General features: G+C 41.6%; 1 protein-coding gene across 3 annotated transcripts in view; it reads right to left on the reverse strand.

Moving 5' to 3' along the window:
* The window catches only part of DROSHA (drosha, ribonuclease type III), a 102,492-nt gene that overhangs the window by 73,599 nt on the left and 6,721 nt on the right, over positions 1-22,172 (reverse strand). For 2 of the 3 annotated variants that reach the window (XM_004678069.2, XM_012721877.1), the window contains exons 5-12: positions 19,965-20,057; positions 14,315-14,425; positions 13,855-14,086; positions 11,237-11,378; positions 9,146-9,300; positions 6,484-6,564; positions 4,533-4,619; positions 3,196-3,282 (exon numbers count right to left, since the gene is read on the reverse strand). In XM_004678069.2, the coding sequence (XP_004678126.1) occupies positions 3,196-3,282; positions 4,533-4,619; positions 6,484-6,564; positions 9,146-9,300; positions 11,237-11,378; positions 13,855-14,086; positions 14,315-14,425; positions 19,965-20,057 (988 nt within the window). The remainder of the gene's footprint in view (positions 1-3,195; positions 3,283-4,532; positions 4,620-6,483; positions 6,565-9,145; positions 9,301-11,236; positions 11,379-13,854; positions 14,087-14,314; positions 14,426-19,964; positions 20,058-22,172) is intronic. The other variant, XM_012721878.1, reaches the window with a different exon arrangement.

Genomic DNA, 22,172 nt, shown 5'->3' on the forward strand with positions numbered 1-22,172 from the left:
AAATAAACTTTTGTAATTAAAAAAAAAAAACAAGCAAACTCAAAGTGTAAAAGAACAAAAGATGAGGTGACAGTTTAGCTGAGTTCAGAGATGTGGTGGGATTTTCTAGGTCACACAGAAAAGGATGAAGTGAATAGCGAGAGCAAAGCAAGGGGGTTCTGGAGGGGAAAGCATGAGCCACGTCCTGCCAGCCTGCTGAAGGCAAGGGCTGGGACTCTCACAGCCATGAGAAGTCATTCAGCACTTTAAGCGCGAGACATCACCATTTCCACTTGGGCAGGCTGCCAGGTCAAAAGTGTGTGGATGGCACACAGGGGGCTAAGCAGGAGACCGGCAGACCCACCTGGTGCCTGATGAACAGTCCAGGAGACAAATGAAGAGAAGATTGGAAAGGAGAAAACTTTTAAACACAGATGTTACTGCAATACGAAGTGACCGTCCTGACAGGGGCATACAAGAGAAGAACAGGAAGTAACTAACAGGTTCTGGCCTAAGGAACCAGAGAGATCACAGTACATTAATATGAAAGAATCCACAGGCTGTCCCCTGAGTACCTCAAACGCTGGATGTGCGCTGGATGTGCGGAAGTGACAAGTGGCCAGGGGGTGGGGTGGGGGGTGGGGGTGGGGCTGCACTGAGGGGAGGTGCCGGCAGGAGCTTCAAGGTGGGCAGGAGCTTCAAGGTAGGCACGCGTTCCACGCGATCTGAAATGGGAGTGTGGAGCAGCATACGCACGGGACAAGAACCCAGGGGTAAACTATTACTCAAGGAAAGCACATCCCAGGGAGAAAAGGGCCAGGGCCCGAGGGAATGGTGGCGGCAGGTGCAGGGAGCGCGACTCCTTCCCCAGGGCTGAAGCACTCTGCTGGCCAACTTATGCAAGTACACTCCTAGCCGCATACTTTTCAACTAAATCACTTTCTGGAATTCTTTGACCTTGTCTCTTAAGTATTTTTTTCGAGGCCCGGGGGCTGTTTTTCATCCATGGCATGAGAGCCCTTCTCAGACAAACATATCTGAAGGCAGATATCATTGCTATTCAAACCTGCTCCTCTCCCTAAAATGCAAAGCCAACTTATCTTTATGCTACTTATTGACACCCAACGGTTAGAGCAAAATAGATGAATTAAATAATATAAAGCTCTGCTATCATTTATTCAAACGAGTTTGAATACTGACATGAACTAAAATACTATCTATTCTACCAAAACAAACCAACAAAGTCCTCACTAAACTTCTCTACTTCCAGGAATTAAATGACTAAATCCATAGCACTAGGCCACTGGAAAGGAAGCCAACCAAAGCTGGAGGGAAATGAACAAGGAGTTTTCTTGTATTTTTGAGGACAATAAGATTATTATGCCTCCAACACATCTACCTTTATAACTTTAATTGTCAAAGTCTTTGACAATTATAACATCAGCTCAAGTAACTGCAAATGTGTTGCATAAAAAGATAAAATTCTCCCCTGAGAATGCTCTCTAGTCAACAAGGCTTTCAATCCACTTCAAGAAGAGTTCAAGAGAACTTATGGGGGCCCAGATTCGGTTGAGATGCTAACACACCCGTCATTTGCATGCCCTTCATCCTGATGTGCTCGCTCTTGCAAGTAGATGAAATCAAACCAGCAAAGCAATTTAATGCTTCTTTTTCTTGGAAACTATTTCAAATTCAAGAGACCTTTGATGGATCTAATTCCTATGAACTATACTACACACAGCTTAAAACTCGATTGATTTTATCAGCATCTCTAACATAAATGATACGATTTATCTTCTCATTACAAAACTAGTTCTCAAGTTTTGAAAACATGAATATTTACATAAAATATATGCTGAAGCCAGGAAATTTTTCAGTCCTGACTTTTACTTTAGAACAATTGCAACAAGTACAATTTATGTAATGTTAATGGCCTCTCAGGACCAAATCTTGTGCTTAAGACTTCAATAATGCTGAAGAGTCATTTGTCCAAGATCACGAAGATAAAGAATTAAAAACAAATTAGAAGAAATAGGCAAACTCAGACCTTCTCCATTTTTCCAAAAGAAACATGATATACACATTCCAGGAACAGTGCTACTGCTGTCTCTACCTTATAGACACAAGGAAACCAACGCTTAGAAAGACAGAGATGTCAAATGAGACAGCTAGTAGAATTCATTAATATTTAAATTCTGATCTCTCTGAAGTCACAATGCTTTCCTTCTTTGATCAAGGTGATCCTAAAAATTAAAACGAGATCTATTTCATTTCTAGGGAATTAAGAGAGAAGATTTTAAACATTCTCACCGTAAAAAACTTTTTTTGATACATAAATACTTCAACTTTTTAATTTGCAAGCCCTCTGAGAAGGCGGTAAGGTAATGAAATCAGACTAGTAAAGCAATTTGCAAGCCCTGTAAGAGGGAGCTGGACCAGATGACTTCAAAAGGCCTTTCTAACTCAAGACTGAGATTTAGTATAACAAAGGGTTTGAGTATCTGATTAAAAAAAAAAATCAAGGCCCTCCTTGGTGGCACAATGTGTTAAAGCACAGCACTATGAAGCTATCGCAGCCAGTACAGCATAAGTTTGATCCCCAGCCAGGAAGCTGACCCACATGGCACAGCAGACCTCTCCTGACCCGCCTGCTGCACCCCTCAGCAATGTACTTCATCCATCTGCTTGTTCTGCTCCCCATTCTGTCTCTGGTGGATCTTCTCACCACCCCTGCACCTCTGACCTGTATGCATGCATAAATAAATAAATCTTTAAAAAAAATGGGAAATGGTACATCACTAATTCAGGCTCCAGATGTCCTGAGCAAGTCCTATTTCTTTTTCTATGCTCAGACTCTAATAGCTTCTCCTTAAAACTTTCCAACTTTCTTTTGAAGGACACCTAACCCAAAATAGTTATAACACTTTACTCCACAGTTTATGCTTCTTTTTCAGTCTTTCACACTTTCAAAATGTTATTCTGACACATGTTTACTTACACCACTTAATGTGAAGCAAACCTGTGACTCATTAGCACAGATGTCACACTCCACCTGACACCGCCACAGACTTCCTGCAGTTCATGCAGAGGGACACAAAGTAAATGTGACTTAGCACTCAGATGAGAGGAAATCTATTTTGACTTTTAGAAAGCAAGAATTAAGGGAAGGCAGAAGGTACAGGGAAAGAGAAAGCCGGCCAATTAGCACATACTTACATTGGTCAGGGGGGCGTGTGCAAACATAGAAAATCCTTCAAAGATATACTCATGATCATCATATTCTATCACAGTTGGCCTGTCAGTCTAAAAGCAAACAGAAGCACAAACCATGAATTAAATAGAAGACATGATTTGCATATGCAGAAATCCATCAGGACACGAAGCCACTGACAGGAAAATCTGCAAGCACTCCATTAAAGTTTTTCCAAACACCAGGGAAAACTTCATGTAAAAATTTTAGATGGAATTCTCATGCATGGCAGAATTCTCTAGCTTCAATAATATTTATAGTCCGAGACAAGCAAGTTTGCTATGGCTACCAAAGAGGGAGAAGAAAGGCGACACAGCTTCATCTTCTAGAAACCTATTTCATTTAATCCCACAATATTACCTGTCTTACTCTCACTGAACAGTATTTCTGAATTAACAGGAGTCCTAACAGGAATACGATGATAACACATGAAACACGAAGCTCCAAGTGGAAAAACTACTCAGTATCACTACGGTCAAATGCCTAGGAATATTGCCTGGAAGGTTCTATAGGTCTCAGGGTTCTGTTCTCAAGTCCTCCACCAAACACTGCAGTCAACTGAGTCTGACATAATCTCAAAGATTTTCAACCTGAAAACTGAATCTATAATTAGAAAATATAATAAGTGTCGATCTAAGCATAAAGAGACCCCTTATCTTACACTGTTCTGATATCCTACTATTTTTAATCCTAACTGCTAATGATGGAGTAATTATTAAGATTGGTAGACTAAAAAGATAGTTTTTCCATCTAGGTAACGAACATTAATCTTTTATATATAGATATTACACGTGAAGAATTTAGTGTACTAAAGAATATCCAAGTGCACCTTTTTGTTTTGCCACCTGCTGTTCCTTTTTATCTAAATAACTCAAGGAAGCTATTCTGAGTTAGATGATATAACTACAAATACAAAGAAATATATTACATATTATTCTTACTGTCATAAGTATTATAGATTTTCTTGTCTGGTTACTAGTTAATATATAAAGTTATGTACTGATTTTTGAGAATTACAAATATGTTTTGCAAATTCTTCCAACTCCGGAGCTCCAGTGAACAGCTCCATAATTCACTGGCTATTACATGATTCCCAACAGAAGGAATGAAAAAGGTACAGAAAGTAGGACAAGGCGAGGAAGCCAAGATAAAAAGTATAAAAAGCCAAGATAAAGCATAAGAGATGTTTAAAAGATGTAAGAACTGAATCAGTATTTAGCCTACTCACATCTTAAAGTATTTACATACATGCAATCTATTTCTGTTTTAAAAGAAATCAAATCTGATTCTGTCAGATACTTACTAAAAAGTTTGTGGGTGGGGAGACTGTTATCCGATAGTGGAAAAGTCGGCCAGCGTTGTTGGTCATGGGACGGCAGGGCTTGATGGCCTAGGGGTAGAATAGTCAAAACAAGTTTAAAAGTAAAGCAGACAAATATTTTTCTTTAACAACATACTGCCGGGCCCTCCCTGGTGGTTCAACGGGTTCAAGCGCAGCACTGAAAGCTGCCCGCAACCTCTTCAGTGCTGGGTTTGATCCCCAGCCCCAGAGGTGACCCACATGGCATGGCAGACCTCTTTCATCTCACCCACCACACCCCTCAGCAGTGTTCTTTGTCAGTTTTTCCTATTCTGTTCCCCACTCTGTCTCTGGTGAATCCTCTCACCGCCCCTGCACCTCTGGCCTGTACCCCAGTTTTGTATGCACAAATAAATAAATCTTTTTAAAAAATAATAAAAATAGGGCCCTCTCTGGTAACGCAGTAGGCTAAAGCTCAGCACTGCAAGCGAGCTGTAGTCACTTCAGTGTGAGTTCGATCCCCGGCCCGGAGGTGACCCACACGGTGCAGCAGACCTCTCCTGACCCAACCGCTGCTCTCCTCAGCTGTGCACTTCATTGATCTGCATGTTCTGCTCCCCACTGTGTCTCTGGTGAATCTTCTCCTGCCCTTGCAACTCTAGCCTGTACCCTGTTTTGTATGCATAAATAAATAAATCTTTTTTTAAATTTATTTATTTATTCATACAGAACTGGGGTACAGGCCAGAGATGTGGAGGGTGAGAGGATTCACCAGAGACAGAGTGGGGAGCAGAACAGGCAGATCGACGAAGTACACTGCTGAGGGGAGCAGCAGGCGGGTCAGGAGAGGTCTGCCCCGCCATGTGGATCTCCTCCGGGGCAGGTGGGGATCGAACTCATGCGGAAGTGGCTTAAGCTTCTTTATGCTGTGCTTTAACCCGCTGCGCCACCAGGGAGGGCCCTAAATAAATCTTTTTAAAATATATAATAATAATTATTATTATAATATACTGCCTTTTCAGTTCAGTAACACTTTTCATCAGGAAAATGCAAACCAAAACCACAATACCACAGAAACTACTTCCTCACTTCTGTGATAACAGCCGGTCCAAAAGATCAGAACATGTAATGACAAGGATGCAGTGAGAAAGGACTTTCTGACACTTTTGGTGGGAGTGTAGACTGACCCAGCCCTCCTGAAGTCTGGTGAAGGCTTCCCAAAGTACAAAATAGGTCTGCTTTATGATCCAGCAACCCATGTCTAGGTCTCTATCTGAAGGATGCAAACCCAGTCACTGGAAGGGAAGCAGGCATTCCTGTGTCGACTGCAGCACTCCACACAATAGCCAAGTTAGAGAAGCCACTTTGTGCCCAAGCACACATCAAGGATGAAGATAAGGTTTATACACAGCAGACTGCCTTCAGCAATTAACGAAAGAAAGAAATTCTGTCATTTGCAACAACACGGATGTTTTAGGGAACCTCCAGCTCCACGAGGAACCAGGGGCCGGCACGCAGGTAAAGAGCCCCTGCTCCGGACACGGGGCAGGACAGAGACCAGAGCACACAGAGGGATGAGGACCTGCGCCTCGCAGTCGCTCGCTAAGACCATTCCTTTGGGGTTATTCATAATGATCTGTGACCAAAATGTGAAAAAAAGGTACAATATGTACAGTGTCAGGGTACTTAAAATCACAAAGCACACTTAAAATACACCGTGCCTATTTTAAAGAAAGGACCTTCTAAAACTTGGACAAGTTTCCTCAATCACCATGCCCACACTCCACCTCCCCAAGCCAAGAACTTTTCTAGTCCCACTATCAGTGAGCAAAGGCTATAAAGGAAAGTGAAGACACATTTTCATGGTATAATTTCCTTTATCGGAAAAAATTGTAATAGCATCTGTCTACTTCTGGATTCTCAGCTTCTCAAATACAATAATTCAAACTGTTACCTCTTCTCCTGGGTAAATGCTGTGTCTGATTCCTGTGCGCCTCGCTTTTGCGCTGCATTTGCACAGTGGGCCATCGTTCATCTGTCAGAAACAGAATGAAACGCGTTGTTATTTGGGGGGAAATCCACACCACGCATGCCGATGCCTCAGAAACTGTGTGGTTTTAACGTCACGAGTACCAAAGCTCTGAAGAGGCTGTCACAGTTAGAAGATTAAACGGATGTACCAAAACCAATAAAGCTGCCAACTGTCTATGTTGTCTGATAAAGGGAAACTGTGTGACAAGTGTGGATTCCCAAGGTATTGGTGCAGCCAAGCAGAAAACATCAGTCAGCACACAGTCCGCCCCTGGCTTCTCTCAGCACCTTTCAGTACCTTTCTCTTACTTCTAATTTCAGAGAAAATGACACTTGCACAAAAGAAAAGCATAACTTATAGCCTGAAGGAACACAGAGAATGCCTGAAGGTGACCTGCACATTAAATGTTTTCAGAAGAGACACCCGAAGGTATCTCTGCAGCCAGCAGAAACCTTTCGACACTCATCGGGTTAGTCAAATGTCTATTTTTCCACCTGAATTCTGTTTCCTACCATGAACTGGGATTCAGTAAGTGAGTAAGTCCTGAATGCTTCCCGGAGAGGAAGGTGCTGCTTACAAGGGGAACGGTCTGGGGGAGGGAGGTGAGAGCAGGGTATGTGCCAGGATCATTTGTTCGAAGACATACATGACGTGCTCAGTAATTTTCTTTAAAAAGAAACAAAATGTGCGTCCAGATGGAGAAATCTCTGGGGCTGGCTGCAATGGTTAGTCGGGAAAGGCTTCAGAGACACACATGTGAAGGGCTGAACAGGACAGGAAGAAATGATGGCTTTTCTAAAGGATACTGGTATGAGGGAAAAAGAAAAAGCAGGCAGGTTATGCTCTGGTCAGAGACAGGAGACCCATTCAAATGGAAAAGAACACTTATAAGAGAGAGAAAACCCAAGCAGAATTGAGGCCAGAATCTTTCAAGACCTTCAAAGCCAGTTTCATGAGTTTATCCAAAATAAATGGTAATACTAAATCAAAAGGGAGACAAAGCATCAATTTGGTGGAAATAGAGTTCCATGTCTCACTGCATAAAAAGCTCCTGTGACACACACATATGTGTTTAAAGTTTTAAGGGTTGGAAAATCATGCATCCAATGAAAATGTCTCAGTAGAACTTTGAAAAGAAATATTAAAGTGAAAACTATGATTCCTTTGTCCTTTTGGGAAATCTGCAGTTCCAGGTGGTCGGGCAGGAGAATAACACTGCTACCTGAAGTAGTATTAAGAGAAGATATTATCCGAAGTAACAGCTGGCAAGCGAGATGTAATACGATTCCCTCCTAAGTCCCAACATACTTTCATGCTGGTCACAACTTGTGGTGAAAAATGTCAAAAGCTCAGTCAGTACTTATGGGTTTCTAGAAAAGCAAAAAGGGTGCCTACATTCTTTTCAACAAAATCCAAACACCTGTGTATCTCAAAATCTTCAACACCTATATAGTCTCAGGGCACTAAGACTGTATAGAAAAACATGCGCATCTCTGATAGGAGAAAGAACCCATGGGCACCAAGATACGGGCTTCTTAAAAGTAAAACAACAGCCCATTAAAAAGACAAGATACTGTAAAGGGCAGCAGTTATTATCATATGCAGGAATTCTCTGAGGAGAAGTAAATGTTCAAAAATTAGATAGGAGGGTTGTATAAATAGATGTGGCTGTACAGAAAAACCTTAGGTTGGACACTTTAAATGTGCACTGTGGACTACCAGCCATGCGCCTTGTTTTAAGTCATAAACATGCTTAATATGTCAACGTGAGTTTTAAAATGCATTGAAATTTGCAAATATTTCTGCTCGATTCTAAGGAAGCTAGAAGGTCTACAAAGCACATTTCTACCAGACATTCATATTACATCAAGAAAAAAAGACAGCTCTATCTTCTAGCAGGTACCAGAAGAGCAATCAAGTTAATATAAAATCATTGGCATTTATTTATAAAAATACAACTTTAAAATTATCTTCTTACATGTATCTAATAACTTCACATGCAGCAGATACTATTTTTGTATGCAGTGTAAATGTGTGAAATACAAATCTTTTAGAAAGACACTATTTTATATTTGTATGGCTTCATAATAAAAAGAAACTAAAAATAAAAATGATTCTGTCCAGCTAGCACATCATAAACTTCAACAGGCTTAACAAGGAAGAGAACTCATAAGGAATTGACTATTACCAAGGAAGAAATATGAAGTCTGACAGGACTTAAGACACTGTTTGCTATATTGTGTTTCCAGGTGAAATGCTTTTAAAAAGACCTCCCCGTTCTCTCTCCCTCATCCCACCATTTGTCTCCCTCCATTTACTGCAAGTTTAATGAGGCAGCACCATTATCCTGCTCCCTCACACAGAATTTACAAACATCGTCAAAAATGATTCAAGGAACGGCTGCTCGGGTGCTTATGCTCTGGAGCTTAACGTTAGGGCTGAAGAGAAATAAGCCCCGAAGAGCGACACAAAACCCGAGAGAAAAATTCAGCTGCAGCCCCAGCCAGCATGCATCATCGGCGCCTGGAGTCCTGAGCAGAGTCTGGGTTCGCGACCTTCACAGCAAGAATGTGAACATGCACACCTGGCCTGGGTCGTTGTACCAGAGCTCATCGTGCAGCCGGTCAGGGTGGGCCTTCTTGCGTTTGATTTCTGCGATGACGTCAAACACCTCAGAGTCTGAGCTGCTAGAACAGGTGCTGTCCTCGTCGGACTCACATTCAGACTCACTGGAACTTTCTAGTAGAGGTTAGAGAAGAAACAGAGAGAAGTCAAAAAGAAACTCACAGGGTGGATATCTGTGGAGACTTCCACATGACCCAAACCTCCAAATGCCACGGCAGTTGTTGATTCTTCAGCAAATATTCAAGTGCCAACTCCCGTCAAGCGCACAAAGCAATGCACTCTGAGCTCTAAGCTGTGTCCCAATCCAGCTGAGGAAGCAAAGAAATAGAAAACAGCGAAAGAAAGTAAACTGAAGGAACAATGCCAAAGAAATGCAAACGCAACGTGGGACACCTGGTAAAGGCAGAGCAGTTTAGGGAAGGGAGATAGCCAGAGGGGTCGCAGCTGATTTCCTGGAAGGAGTGCCGGATCCAGGGACAGAGGTGGGCTAGGTTAGGCCACCGACGAGCAGGTGAGAGGAAAGGAGCCACCGGGAGCATTACAGACAGCAGCAGAGGCAGGAGCATCAAGGACCGAGGCTAGAGCAAAGCCCCGCAGGAAAATACCACGTGCTGAGGGCTGAGCTTCCAGGAATGCCAGATTCACGATTGTACACTCTTTCCCCTTTCAATAGGAGCAGTAGATTTTAGGTTTTAGAAGACCAAAATATAGGCTAAGAAATAGACCAGTTACAAATAAAGGCAAATACGTAATGATTCTACTTCAATGAGGCACCTAAGAGCAGCCTTCCAGAAAGGAGTAACTGTCAGGAACTGCGGGAAGGTGGGCTGGGAGTTTCTATTTCAGGGATACAGAGTTTCAGTTTTGCAAAATGGAAGGGCTCTCTGGAGGCTGCCGGCCAAGTGGGAAGGCACTTAACACTGCTGTACGCTTGAAAAGAGTTAAGATGTGCGCTTTACGCAGGTTCTCAACTAACGCTGCCCCATTCAGTGTTGTCCATTAAAACACCCATGAGAAAAAAGAAATCCCAGCCTACACTGAACAAAATGACATTATTTAAGTACTTGGTTTCATTATAAGTCGTTTTGCTTAAAGTCGCCATTTCCGAGAACCTAGTCAGGACATTAAGTGAGGATTTCCACAAACTTGACGACGGCCTGAAGGATCTACTGTACAAGGATTTATAATTTACTGCATGAGAATTTGCAACCAACCAAAAAAAACAGGCCTAGAACTTTAATCCTACAGAGATCCTGTAGTCAAGCGCACTCAGCTCTGATCCCTACGCAGCTGTATCGACCGTACTGTGGGGGGAGGGGGGGGCTGCCGCCGCCCTCCTACTTCACCAGCGAGAAAAGGGAGCGGTGCAAAGATTAAGTCACTTCCTTAGGGTCCCATAACAAGTGGTGAGGTGGAAGTTCAAACCTAGGACAGTTTTTCAGCCAGCGCCTTTACCCACCCTGGAGACTGCCCATCAGCCTGGGAGACACGGGAGCAGAGGACATGCAGCAAGGGCAAGCCGAGTGTGCCAGTGCCCTACTAGGGACCACGGACACCGTGCAAAAGCAGTTCCTTTCCCCAAACAGCTCACCATGTCTTTGGTGCCCCCACAGAAAACAATGGCACATCAGCAGAGAAAGTTACACTAACTGCGGGCGGGAAAGCCTTCAAACAGAGCAAAGCCGGAGCTGGCACATGCTATGTGACCTATAACCCAGGGGTGCCCTGGCACTGGGGAGTCCCCAGAGGCTGCCTGCCTGTCAGGCACAGGAACAGGCTCCTGTGTTCACTGGCAGGAGTGTTGTCTTTCTGATGCTAAGACTGGACAATGCTGCAGAGGGCATGACAGCTAGCAGGCCTTGCAAAAGCCACTACTCACATGTTCTGCTCAACACACTAAGAAAAACAGGGTCAGAAGAGATTTCACTAACTGCAGTTAAAGGAAATAAATAAAGAGAAAACTCTGATGTGGGAATCTCAAGGACACTTCCCCACGTCCTGGATTAAGGAATAAATCAAAAGCAGTCTTGTCGCGTAACTTCTGACTCACCTAAATCTTCATCGAGCTTGGTCTTGGGCGGCTCCCACGGAGGTCGGGCAGCTTTGGCCTTTTCTTGCCTGCTCCCCAACTCTTCCTCGAATTTGTCATATAAGTCACGGAGCCTACTTGTTCCAACTACAGTAGAATCTCCCTTTGAAAAGAAAGGACTGGTGTTAGGAACTATGTTAATCAGTCTTACCAAGAGACATGGAAACGTACAAAGAATCAGACTTGCAAGGACACAATGTGACTGTCGAACCCTCATTCAACAAGTGCTTGAAAACAAAACAATGGCCTGAATCCAGACCTTTGTAGCTGACAGGGCTATCAGGAAAATGCACTTTGCCAACATTCAGGAATGCTGGAACCCACCACCATCAAGGCCCTTTTGATACAACATATCAGCCCCCTGAAAACGCATGATATGTAGGGGAGCATACACCCCTACATATACCCTCTCCCCCCAAGTGAAAATCTCCCATAGCCTCTCTTCCACATTAACCCTCAAAATCAAGAAACCTCCTATATATCCTTTCCCCACAGAGAGCGAAACAAAGGGATACACTCTCTCTCACACTCACCACCCCAAAAACATGCTTGCAAGTTCTCCATTTTCCTCCCCTTCTCTTCCCAGGTTGAAAATCACTTTAAATGCCCATCGTCTGTGACTGCATCATTTTCAAAATGCAAGCAGAGCTTTCATGTGTGAAAGTAAAGTTAAAACAAAGCATAAAGCCTATAGTTGTCCCACCAGGGCAGGCTGCACGTCCTCAGCCTCTTCTCATGCTAACACTGGCCTTTCGGTGGTCTTCTGACCTATTCCTTCCACCTCTCTGCAGCACAGCAAGCCAACAAGACAAATGTAGGTTTATGGTTCATCAGTCTTCCTTCCCAACTGAAGTGTTACTATACCCATAACTCTGTTTAGATATAAACAGATTTTATTTAGAAATAAAATCAATTCTTCCTAGTCAAACTCTCTGAACCTCAATGTCTTTACTTGTTTTAATAACAACGCAGGGTCCTCCTCCTCTTCCTTGTTAAAAGAACTGGGGTGCCCTGCAGATTTGGGGCAGAGAACTTTATCTCAAACTGAGATGCGTGCTCTCTAGCCCAAAATTATTTCAACCCAAATACGTCCCCATTCTAATCTCCAGATACTGCACGTTACTTACAGGATGGAAAGTATTTTGCAGAAATGAATAAGGTTACAGAACTTGGGGTGGGGAGATTATCTGGGTGCACACCTTGAGCCTTTGCCAAAAAGTGAGAGGTGTGAGAGAACATGAGGGGGACCTTGTCTGCACTGCTGCTCGTGAGGAGGAAAACAGGGCCTCAGATACGGGAGCAGCTGGCATCACCCGACAGAAAGCATCCTAAAGCCAAAAGGAATTGAACTCTGCCAACACTGCGAGGGAGTAATAAGCAAAAAGACCTGTTGACACTAAATTGTGGGTGAGATCCAAGTTTGACATCTGACCTGCAGAAGTGGGGGGAATAAGCCCATGTTGTTTTAAGCCATAAGGTCTGTAGAAATTTCTTGCAGCACTAAAGGAAAAGGAAGCCCTGGAGTGGACAGATGACGAGAACGTGCGCGAGCACCGCCTCCTCAAGCACCTGCCGGCACGCAGGCATGTGGGCCCTGATGCCCGGGGAGCTACAGTGGCCTGCGCGGCGCTCCAGGAGCCACAGCGTCCTGCCACCATCCGGCGTTACAGGAAGCTGGTGTCCGCCTCCCTCCAGACAGCTCACTAAGAGAAAAGTAAACTCGGTGTGTTTAAGTCAGAATTAGTCAAGTGTTATTATACACAACACTCCTAACCCATGGAACTCCTGCTTGCCAGGGACATCTTGAGGATTAAATAAGATGATGAGAGGACAAATTTCCAGCACCATGTGAGAGAGCCTTCCCTTCCCTATTTCACAAGACTATGATTTAAACTCTGCTCTAATTTATAAATAAAATGATCACACCACTTTGAGAGATTTCTCAAGCACTTTTCTTTCAGAGATGAGGGGGTTTCCTGTCACATTCCTTATGGATAAGGGCCTGAAACCCAAGTAAGGCTACTGAAGTTCTCTCATCTAATCTCTTGCATCAATCGAGTATTTCCAACAGCTCACGCCCTGCATTTACAGATATTCATTTTGTTCATAACGTTACTATCTGCCTGCATTCATGGGGTGGAGGCATAATGCCTGAAGGAGGCATAATTTCCCTTGTTGGGAGAAACACACACACACACACCACACACACACACACACACACACTGCATAAAGCAGTTAAAGATGAAAGCTTGCAAAACCACCTGTGTCTAAACGTACAGTAATCAGTAACGTGGAATGAAAAGACAGATGCAGGCTTGCCTTTGTGGAATAGCTTTTGTCTGTGGCCATGGTTCTCCATTAGGGGTGCCTACTCCCCAGCCCCAGAGGCCATCTGGCCATGTCTGAAGACAGGTTTGGTTAGGAGTGCTGGCAAGGTGCCCGCTCTAAAGAGCTCAGACATGCTTCTCCACACCCCACAATGCACAGGAGAGAGTCCACCAGAAGAAAACATCTGGCCCAAAGGCCAACAGCGCCGGGTGGAGAAACCCTGACCTCTCGCGCTGTCCCCTCAGACCTACCACCTGGTCCATGGGGTCGCTAGAGTAGTAGTTTTCTGAGTGAGTACAGCGAATCCACACAGGTTTGAGAAGCTCTTCCTCCTCCTCCTCATTTTTATCCGGCAGGGCCTCCTCGGGCTCCTTTTCCTTGATTGAGGTAAAGTTTTTCTCCTTGCTACAGCTCTGGCTGTCACTCCACCTGTCTTTTTCTTCTTCCCAGCGAGCTCTCTTCTTCTCCCTACTCGGGGAGCGACTTCAAAAGGGGGTGAAGGAAGGTGATTATTAAAACATCTTCCATTGTAAACTCTATTTCATCTGTTTCGATCATTTTTCACCTAAAATTAAAAGGCCATGCCAAACCACCATAGCTACTTTTTGTGAAAGCAGAGATTCCCAAATACCAGCCTGGTGGCATCAGAATCACCTGAAGTTTACTTGCTTAAAAACACAAATTCCCAGGCCCTACTCCAGATCTACTTACTGATTCACAATCTCCGGGAGTGGGGCCCAAGAATCTGTATTTTTAATAATCTCCCCAGGTAATTCTGGTGTACATCCAGCAGGTTCAGGAGCCACCGGCAAACCATAACTCCTAAAAGAGAAAGATAGTGGGAAATATTCGGAAATGTTCTCATACAGACTATTTTAGCAATGAGAATACTAGTGTTAAATCCTTCACATCTTGCCAAGGGGAAAAAAAAGGCTTTCACAAAACATGGTCTCAGCAGGGCTATAAATTTAGCCTGAGGGCCACAATCCAGGAGTTGGGAGTCCTTAAGTAGCTCTCCCAAAGCTCAAGGTATTACTGGTCAGGAGTCACCACTTGCCTAATTGTGATGCCCACACACGACACTAAAACTAACTCAATTAAGAAGGGTAAAAGCAACTCTACCTCCTTGAACTTCCAGGACTTGAAATCGGCCAAAGCCCATCCTCCAGATGTACTCAGAGAAGGATTATAGGTGAAGCCAAGCAATCTGGGCTGCAGCCATACAGGTCTTGAGACCAGAGAGTAAATGCTTTATTACAATCAGGCTGCCTGCCTCTACAGCTCCACTAACAACGTTACTGTTCTCCGAGAAAGCTTACAGCCAGATTGAAGCCACAACTTACTCTTGCCCTCCACTCTACCACGCTCCAGTCTGAGGGCAGGTTATGCATGCATGTGCATACATGGGAGGGAAGAGGTGGGCGATTAGAAAGACGATAAACAGGCTACTTATCTATGCAACTTCTAAATATTATAATGTGTATCCCCAGGTTTTTTTGGGAGGTGTGGGAGCATTATAAAGTAAAATGTGTCTATGTCCACTACAAAAAAGGAAAAAGGAAATAAATAACTTGTACTGTCACATTCAAGGGTGAATCAGAGACATCTACTTCAACACATCTGTAACTGAACCACTTAGAAGTGCGTATTACTCCTTTATACGCAATTCAACGAATCTGATCAATCTTTTCGATCATTACCGTTCTGTTTTTTTGCCATCAAAAACAACCATGAATACATTTGTGTTTTTTGCACACTTGTCAAATCATTTCACACAAACTATACTTATACCTAAGGCCTCTCTGCAGATACAGTGTCAAGACCACATGGGAGTTTTATGTTCCCCCAGTATGACAACATGCCTGTTTTTAATCTCTGCCATTCTGAAGGAAAAAAATAATTTAACTTGCCATTTTTTTAATCACTAAATAAATGGCACATTTCATTTCACTTTTTTATGAAGATCCCAGTAAGATGCTAACCCAGTATTTTTAAAATTAGGGTTGGTTCTATTAAGACACTGTACCGTCACATGTATCATAACCACTTTCAGTTTTTGTTTCCCATTTATTTTTATTTATTGTCACTTCTATTTGTTTTTATTTGTTACAACATACAACTTTCATATGGCCCATTCCAGAGGTGATTTTCTTTTGATTTATGCTTCCTGCCTTAGTTTCATGATTGGTAGGTATGCTTTCCCATCCCAAGATTAAATAAATAACTCATCAGTTAGCTTTAACATTAAATACGTTTATTCTTTCTCTCCAAGATATAAATAGAAATCTAATTTCAGAATTTTTCTACGTATGATTTGTCAATTATCTTCATCAGTTTCTTGCCGATATGAAAATACAGCTTTATACCAGATGTAAAATTTCAGATGTACTTGAAGATTACTCAGTGTTTCACTGACCTATTTAACCCTTATCAAATTGTCAGTTATTATGTTTATGGAATATTTTAATGCAACTAAAATTAGTAAACTGGCCCTGTTATTCTTCTTCATTATTCTAACTTCTATTCCAAAGAAAAATTTAATAGACATGATACAAAGAGTATAAGAAGCTTATATTAATATTTCAACTGAAGTTACATTAAAATTAGGTTATTTTTGGGAAAAAGTGGTATTTTCACAACACCATATTCCATTATGCGAGGAAGGTATGTACCCCACTCATTAACATCACCTCCTTCATCAATTACATTTATAGATTTCTTCCCTTTAGTCTATATGTTTTATTAATTTATTTTATTTAAGATGTACTTATGCATACAGAACTAGGGTACAGGCCAGAGGTGCATGGGCTGTGAGAGGATTCACCCGAGACAGAGTGGGGAGCAGAACAGGCAGATCAACTAAGTACACTGCTGAGGAGCAGCAGGTGGGTCAGGAGAGGTCTGCCGTGCCGTGCAGATCACCTCTGGGGCGGGGATCCAATTCACGCTGAAATGGCTTTAGCTTCTGAGCGCTGTGCTTTAACCTGCTGCACCACCAAGGAGGGCCCTCCCGTTATATTTTCTAATCAGTCATCCTGGCACTTAGGACGGATATTAATTATGACAGATATATTTTGCTGCTGTCCCCTTCGTTGAGTTACTTATTATTTCTTAGCTGATCTTGAATGTTCCTGAGGATGCTCTTAGCTGGTACTGATAAACTCTTAGCTCCATGAGTGGATTTTTTGTTTGTTTTTGGTGTTCACTGCAAGCCTAACATTGCATTAAGCACTTTACTGATACATTTAATCCTCATAAGAATCCTAGGAGGCAGATATTAATATCTCCCTACAGAGGAGCAAACAATTAGAAATCATATCACTTGCCCAATCTCACAGTAGTTAGTTACAGTGCTAGCAGGATTGTCTGACATAGGTATTTTAACATATTCTAAAAATCCCACCAAGAAACATGGGCAAGACATCCTCACCCTACCAGCTCAGGCAGGTGTTCTGAATGGTGATCAGGGGGTTGTGCTGTGAACACCAATCAGAAATTTGTTTCAACACTTTCTGAGAGGGGTATATCAAATCAGAAGCCTCTTTTTAGGTAAGTATTTCAGGTATCCTGAAATTCAAATCCAAATTCAAAAGTGTTCCTTTCAAATACTTGGTTTCTAGAAACTGTAGTTTGGTTTTCCTCCATTACAGTCTTTATATCTGCAATTTCTATATTCTGCATTTGTTAAACCTCACAGGATCCAAGATCTGCTTTGTCCACAAGATACTAGACTCTAGAGGTGAAACCACTAGACTGAAGTGAGTTAAAGTACATTACATTTAAAACCATCAAACTCACAGGGGTCTACAATAATTTATATCAACATAAATTATCTTGGCTTTTCACCTACTCTCAATTTCTCTTCCTCCTTCTCTCAGGCACTTTCTCACAGAACAAACCTCCTACTTAATCTAATCTAATCCATGGCATTCAGCATTTTCTGTGGGAATCTCCTTTTCTACGCAGTATATCAGTATTACAATTAGCTACATACCCACCTTCATCTGGTTTCCTCACAGACTGTCAAATTCCACAAGCATGAGAAACTTGTTCTCTTGCTGTTTCTCAGTGACCCCTCTCTTCACAAGTGTTGACTCTTGCCTTCCTCCATCCCTAAGACATCTGATCGGTTATCAAGTCCCGTGGACTTTATGTCATAAATACCTCACGTCTCCCTCTCCCCATTCCTCTGTCACCGTGCTGGTCTAAGCACAATCATTTCATTAGTGGATTACTAGGAAAGTGGATTTAATGGATTTCTTAACTCACTTCCCAACCTCTGGTTTGACTCTCTCAGGCCATTTCTTCACATTGCAACTTTCATCAGGTCCCTCAATTTCCCTCAGCCACCCCCACTCTCAATGCAGCCCCCCACAAACTTCAGGTGTCAGCAGAATGTCCCTTTCTTCCTAACTAGCCTGGACTGAGATTTTCACTGCCGTTTTCCCCGAACAACATGTAATTGCTCTACCAAAAACACTTCTCACAGCACTTTTCTTTCTTATTCCTGGAAAATGGTGACTCCTGTAATAACTGTATCACTCACACCAGCACAAAACCTGGGCCACACTGGCGGCATTGTTTTTCATTTCTTGATGATTCAGTTAAACAGTGTTAGGTAATGGGGCCACCTTGTCTCTTTTCTGACTTGTACGGAAAGTCTGTCAGTTTTCAACACTAAACGTGGCTCCATTAAGATCAAGTTCTCTGCCTTCTTAAAGAAGTCTGCTCATCTTCCTAGCTTACCAGTATTTATACTAAGTGGATGCTAGCTTTATGTTAAACATAGGCGGGAACGAAGACAATCTGTAGACCTGACACAAAGAATTAGGGTTATAGATTTTCTATTACTAACCTAACATTACTCACACAATCTCGGAATAAACTTTCAAACAACTTGTTAATATACTATCTAGTGTTTCTAAAATACAGTAATAAAAGAGACTGTTTTGTAGCTTTTTTTGTTGGTTAGGTTTTATCATCTGGATTTTCCTGGTACCACAGAAAGAGCTGAGCTTTCCTCCATCTGCTTCAGTGTTCTGAAACAATTTAAAACTTTTTGAGCAGTAGTACAAATTTAACTTTTTGATTTTTTTTCCATGGCTAGCGGCCTATCAAAATTTTCATTTGCATAACATTTAAAAAAAATTTTTTTCAAGAAATCAGAGGAAACGATTACAAATCACACCACATTCGCATTTTTAATTTTTAAATAAAGTATCTATACTTATACCAACATATCATAATTTTCTAATCTCCTAGCCTTTCTTATACACAATAGAATGTCTTTCTTTTCTCAGTTTGCCACTTTTTGAATTGTATGAACTTCAAAAAGGTCTCCCACTTATTTACAGTTGTCGTCATACTGCTATAGCTTTTTTAATTTCATCAATTTCTTGTCTTGTTCTTCTTATACTCTACTTTTATTTAGTTCGTTTTTTTAAATATTTATTTATTTATGCATATAGAACTGGGGTACAGGCCAGAGGTGCAGGGGTGAGAAGCTTCACCAGAAACAGAGTGGGGAGCAGAACAGGCAGATCAGTGAAGAGCACTGCTGAGGGGAGCACAGGAATGGTCTGCTGTGCCATGTGGGTCACCTCCAGGGCTGGGGATGGAATTCACACTGAAGCGGCTACAGCTAGTTTGCAGTGTTGCATCCTAACCCACTGTGCCACCAGGGAGGCCCTCTTACTAATTTTTAGAGCCAAAATTATATATAGTTACCACTTATTTGGTATTAACTTTGGACTCAGTCCTAAATGTCTTATATGTATTATTTCAGTAGCTCCTCACGATTCAATAAAGCAAATAGAACTGTGCTTATTTTAGACAAAAATATTGAGGCTTTAAAAGGTCAAGGAACTCTGCCTCAAAACAAAGTCGGCAGAACTAATAATTCACCCCGAATCTGTCAGACTTCAGAATGCTATTCTTAATTATCATGATACAAGGCCAATATCCTATTTGCTATACAAATGGTTATATCCAATTTGGTTTATCACAGTCTCAATGTTATTTTTCTAAATAAACTATGACTGTAGTTCTACTTTCTCTGAAGCCTTATGTATATAATAAGGAAGTTCCAAGCTTTTAAAGACTTAAATTATTAATGTATAGTTCCACAGAAACTGAGGCCTATATCACTTATAACTTGGGGAAATTAAGCAAAATCTTCCTTGTGTCTAATCAACACATCTTAAAAATAAGGACTTTAATGTTACTGGCTGCTTTAGCTTTTCACAGGGCATTCTGGACAGACCTGGGTTATTCTGAAGATTTGCTAATACTTTGTACCAGCACAAAATCTCAATCTGAGGAGATGGCCTATGACTTCTTTCAGTGTTAACTCCTTGCTTACCTTCCAGATCTCTTATACTCCTTTTTGTAGGACCTTTCCAGAGACGGTGATCTTCGGCTTTCCCGGTGCCTGTGTCTCTCCCGTTCCCGCTCTCTTAAAGGAATCAATACACAGAGCTGTTTTCAACAGAAAGACTCAAAAACACCATCTCGTTTCAATGAATTCATCTTCTAAATAATGGGTCTTAACTAAGAATTTTTCAGTATTCTCTATAGGACTTTTTTTTTATCCTTCATTTATTAAAGGCTAAAGAAGCTTTACACTTCGCAAAAGTTAATTAACATACATTCTGCCATTTTCTTTACGGAAAGAAGTCATACTTGATGCAAAGCAACAGGGAATTTTATCTTTATCCTCTCTCAAGCCCTCCCAAACAGTCAATCCTTGGTTACTTAACCTATGGGGAAAACTAAGGATTTTACCATCTGTTGATTTCTAGAAAATTCAATTTCAATCATCAAATAATGCAAATTATACCTTTTATATAAAGATTAGAACAAGGTTCTATAATGAAAGAGCTCTAAAGTCTTTTGTGTTATAGGCCTAAGACAAAGTTCCCGTTATCACTGACTGCCAGGAGACTATAAGTCACTTTACCTTGAAATGCTGTTTTCACCTGGAAAAAAAGCTGAGCTCACCCAATGTAAAACCTAATAAGAATTTTAAAACCTTCCAATCTGAGACTGCAATGTACCAATTTACTTAATAATTATAATAAAGATCTGAGAACAAAAACTGAAAGTCCAGTGTGTTTTGATATATCTAAGAGAATTAACTATCCAATCTCAGAATGGAAGGAAAAAAAGACTAGATTCCTGCTGAGTATAGCTATAAAAATGCTGTGCACTCAACGAGAAGACTCAACAGATGAACTCAAATATATCCCCAAGCCCATGCCATATTGAAGAAATGTCAGCACACTAGAACAAAACTTTCAAAACTGATTGATATCAGTAAGTGATCTTTGATGTTAAAATAAAAGTTGCTTTTTTCACTGAAACAGCACCCTTCTCAAGGAAGACTCCTGTGACACTTTTGACACATACATATCTCAGTTATCACACCAGCCATCCAGAATAAAAAAGCCAGAGCTTAGGATTCTGCATTTTTTAGCTGAACACTTCTAAAAGTACAGATTACTTTTAAGAGTAAATTTGAAAATTTTAGAAACTAAAGAGTAGTGCCACGTGTCAAAGATATGCTATAATCTGAATGTAATCTATAGTTGCTAAAAGAGTAACTGCCTGTATTTATAAATAAAAATTCAAGTTAGAAGACATTTCTAATTTTTAGTTTTTAATGTCTAGGAATTTACAGTTAAGAGCAGTACTCCTGATGATGACTGCTAACCTCTGATTGGGTATGAAATGGAAAGATCAATTTGGATATAAATCACCTTAATAACACTGTAAGCTAAACCCACTGAAAGCAAGAAAAGCCAATGTTGAATTCCTTTTCCAAAGACATTTCCTTATTTGCAAGCATCAAACTATTCCTTGGTAATGCTAGCTCTCTAGTGGCCACACTTTGTACTGGTGACAGGATGCTGTGGCGATTTCTGTGCAGACATCAGTCAGCTCTTCCTTACCACACCGTTAGTTACCACACTGGAAATCAGCCTGCTCGGTGTCCTGCGCTTCTTTGCCCCTTCCCAGAGCAATCTTGAGGTTTCATGGTAACACACACATAGATCCACTGCTTTATAAACCTTCTCTAGAAATCGTTTGCCCTAAAACAACCCTGTAATTTTTACTGAATTGGTAGAGAAAAAGAGAGAGAATGTGTAGAAGTAAAGATTCACTTATCCCCAAGAAGCCAGGGGAGAAGCCAGAGGCTAGACTACCAAAATTTGCATAAACTTAACAACCCAAGCACCAAAGTATGAGATTTTGGCCTTTCCAAAATAGTCTAGCAGTTAGTTGAGGACTTGATGTGCCCCATGTTTATGTCACAAAAGCAAAGCATATAACACAGATGACTGATGGACACTCCACCTACTACCCAAAGGAGCCAATTATAAAGGAGCTGTACCAGTAAGGCAGCTCCAGGGACAAAAACCTGAAGCGCCACATTATGAAGCAATTCTCCTGTGAATAGGCCGTTTGGAAAGATGAGCTGGCTGCCCAAATAGTTCCTTAACAGTCAAAGAGCTGTGAGTTAGCATAATGGAAATTAAAAATAGTGCTTTTGGTATTTGATTTTACTTAC

Source organism: Condylura cristata, unplaced genomic scaffold (assembly GCF_000260355.1).
Source record: "Condylura cristata isolate star-nosed mole 26May11 unplaced genomic scaffold, ConCri1.0 scaffold00007, whole genome shotgun sequence".
NCBI classification, from domain to species: domain Eukaryota; kingdom Metazoa; phylum Chordata; class Mammalia; order Eulipotyphla; family Talpidae; genus Condylura; species Condylura cristata.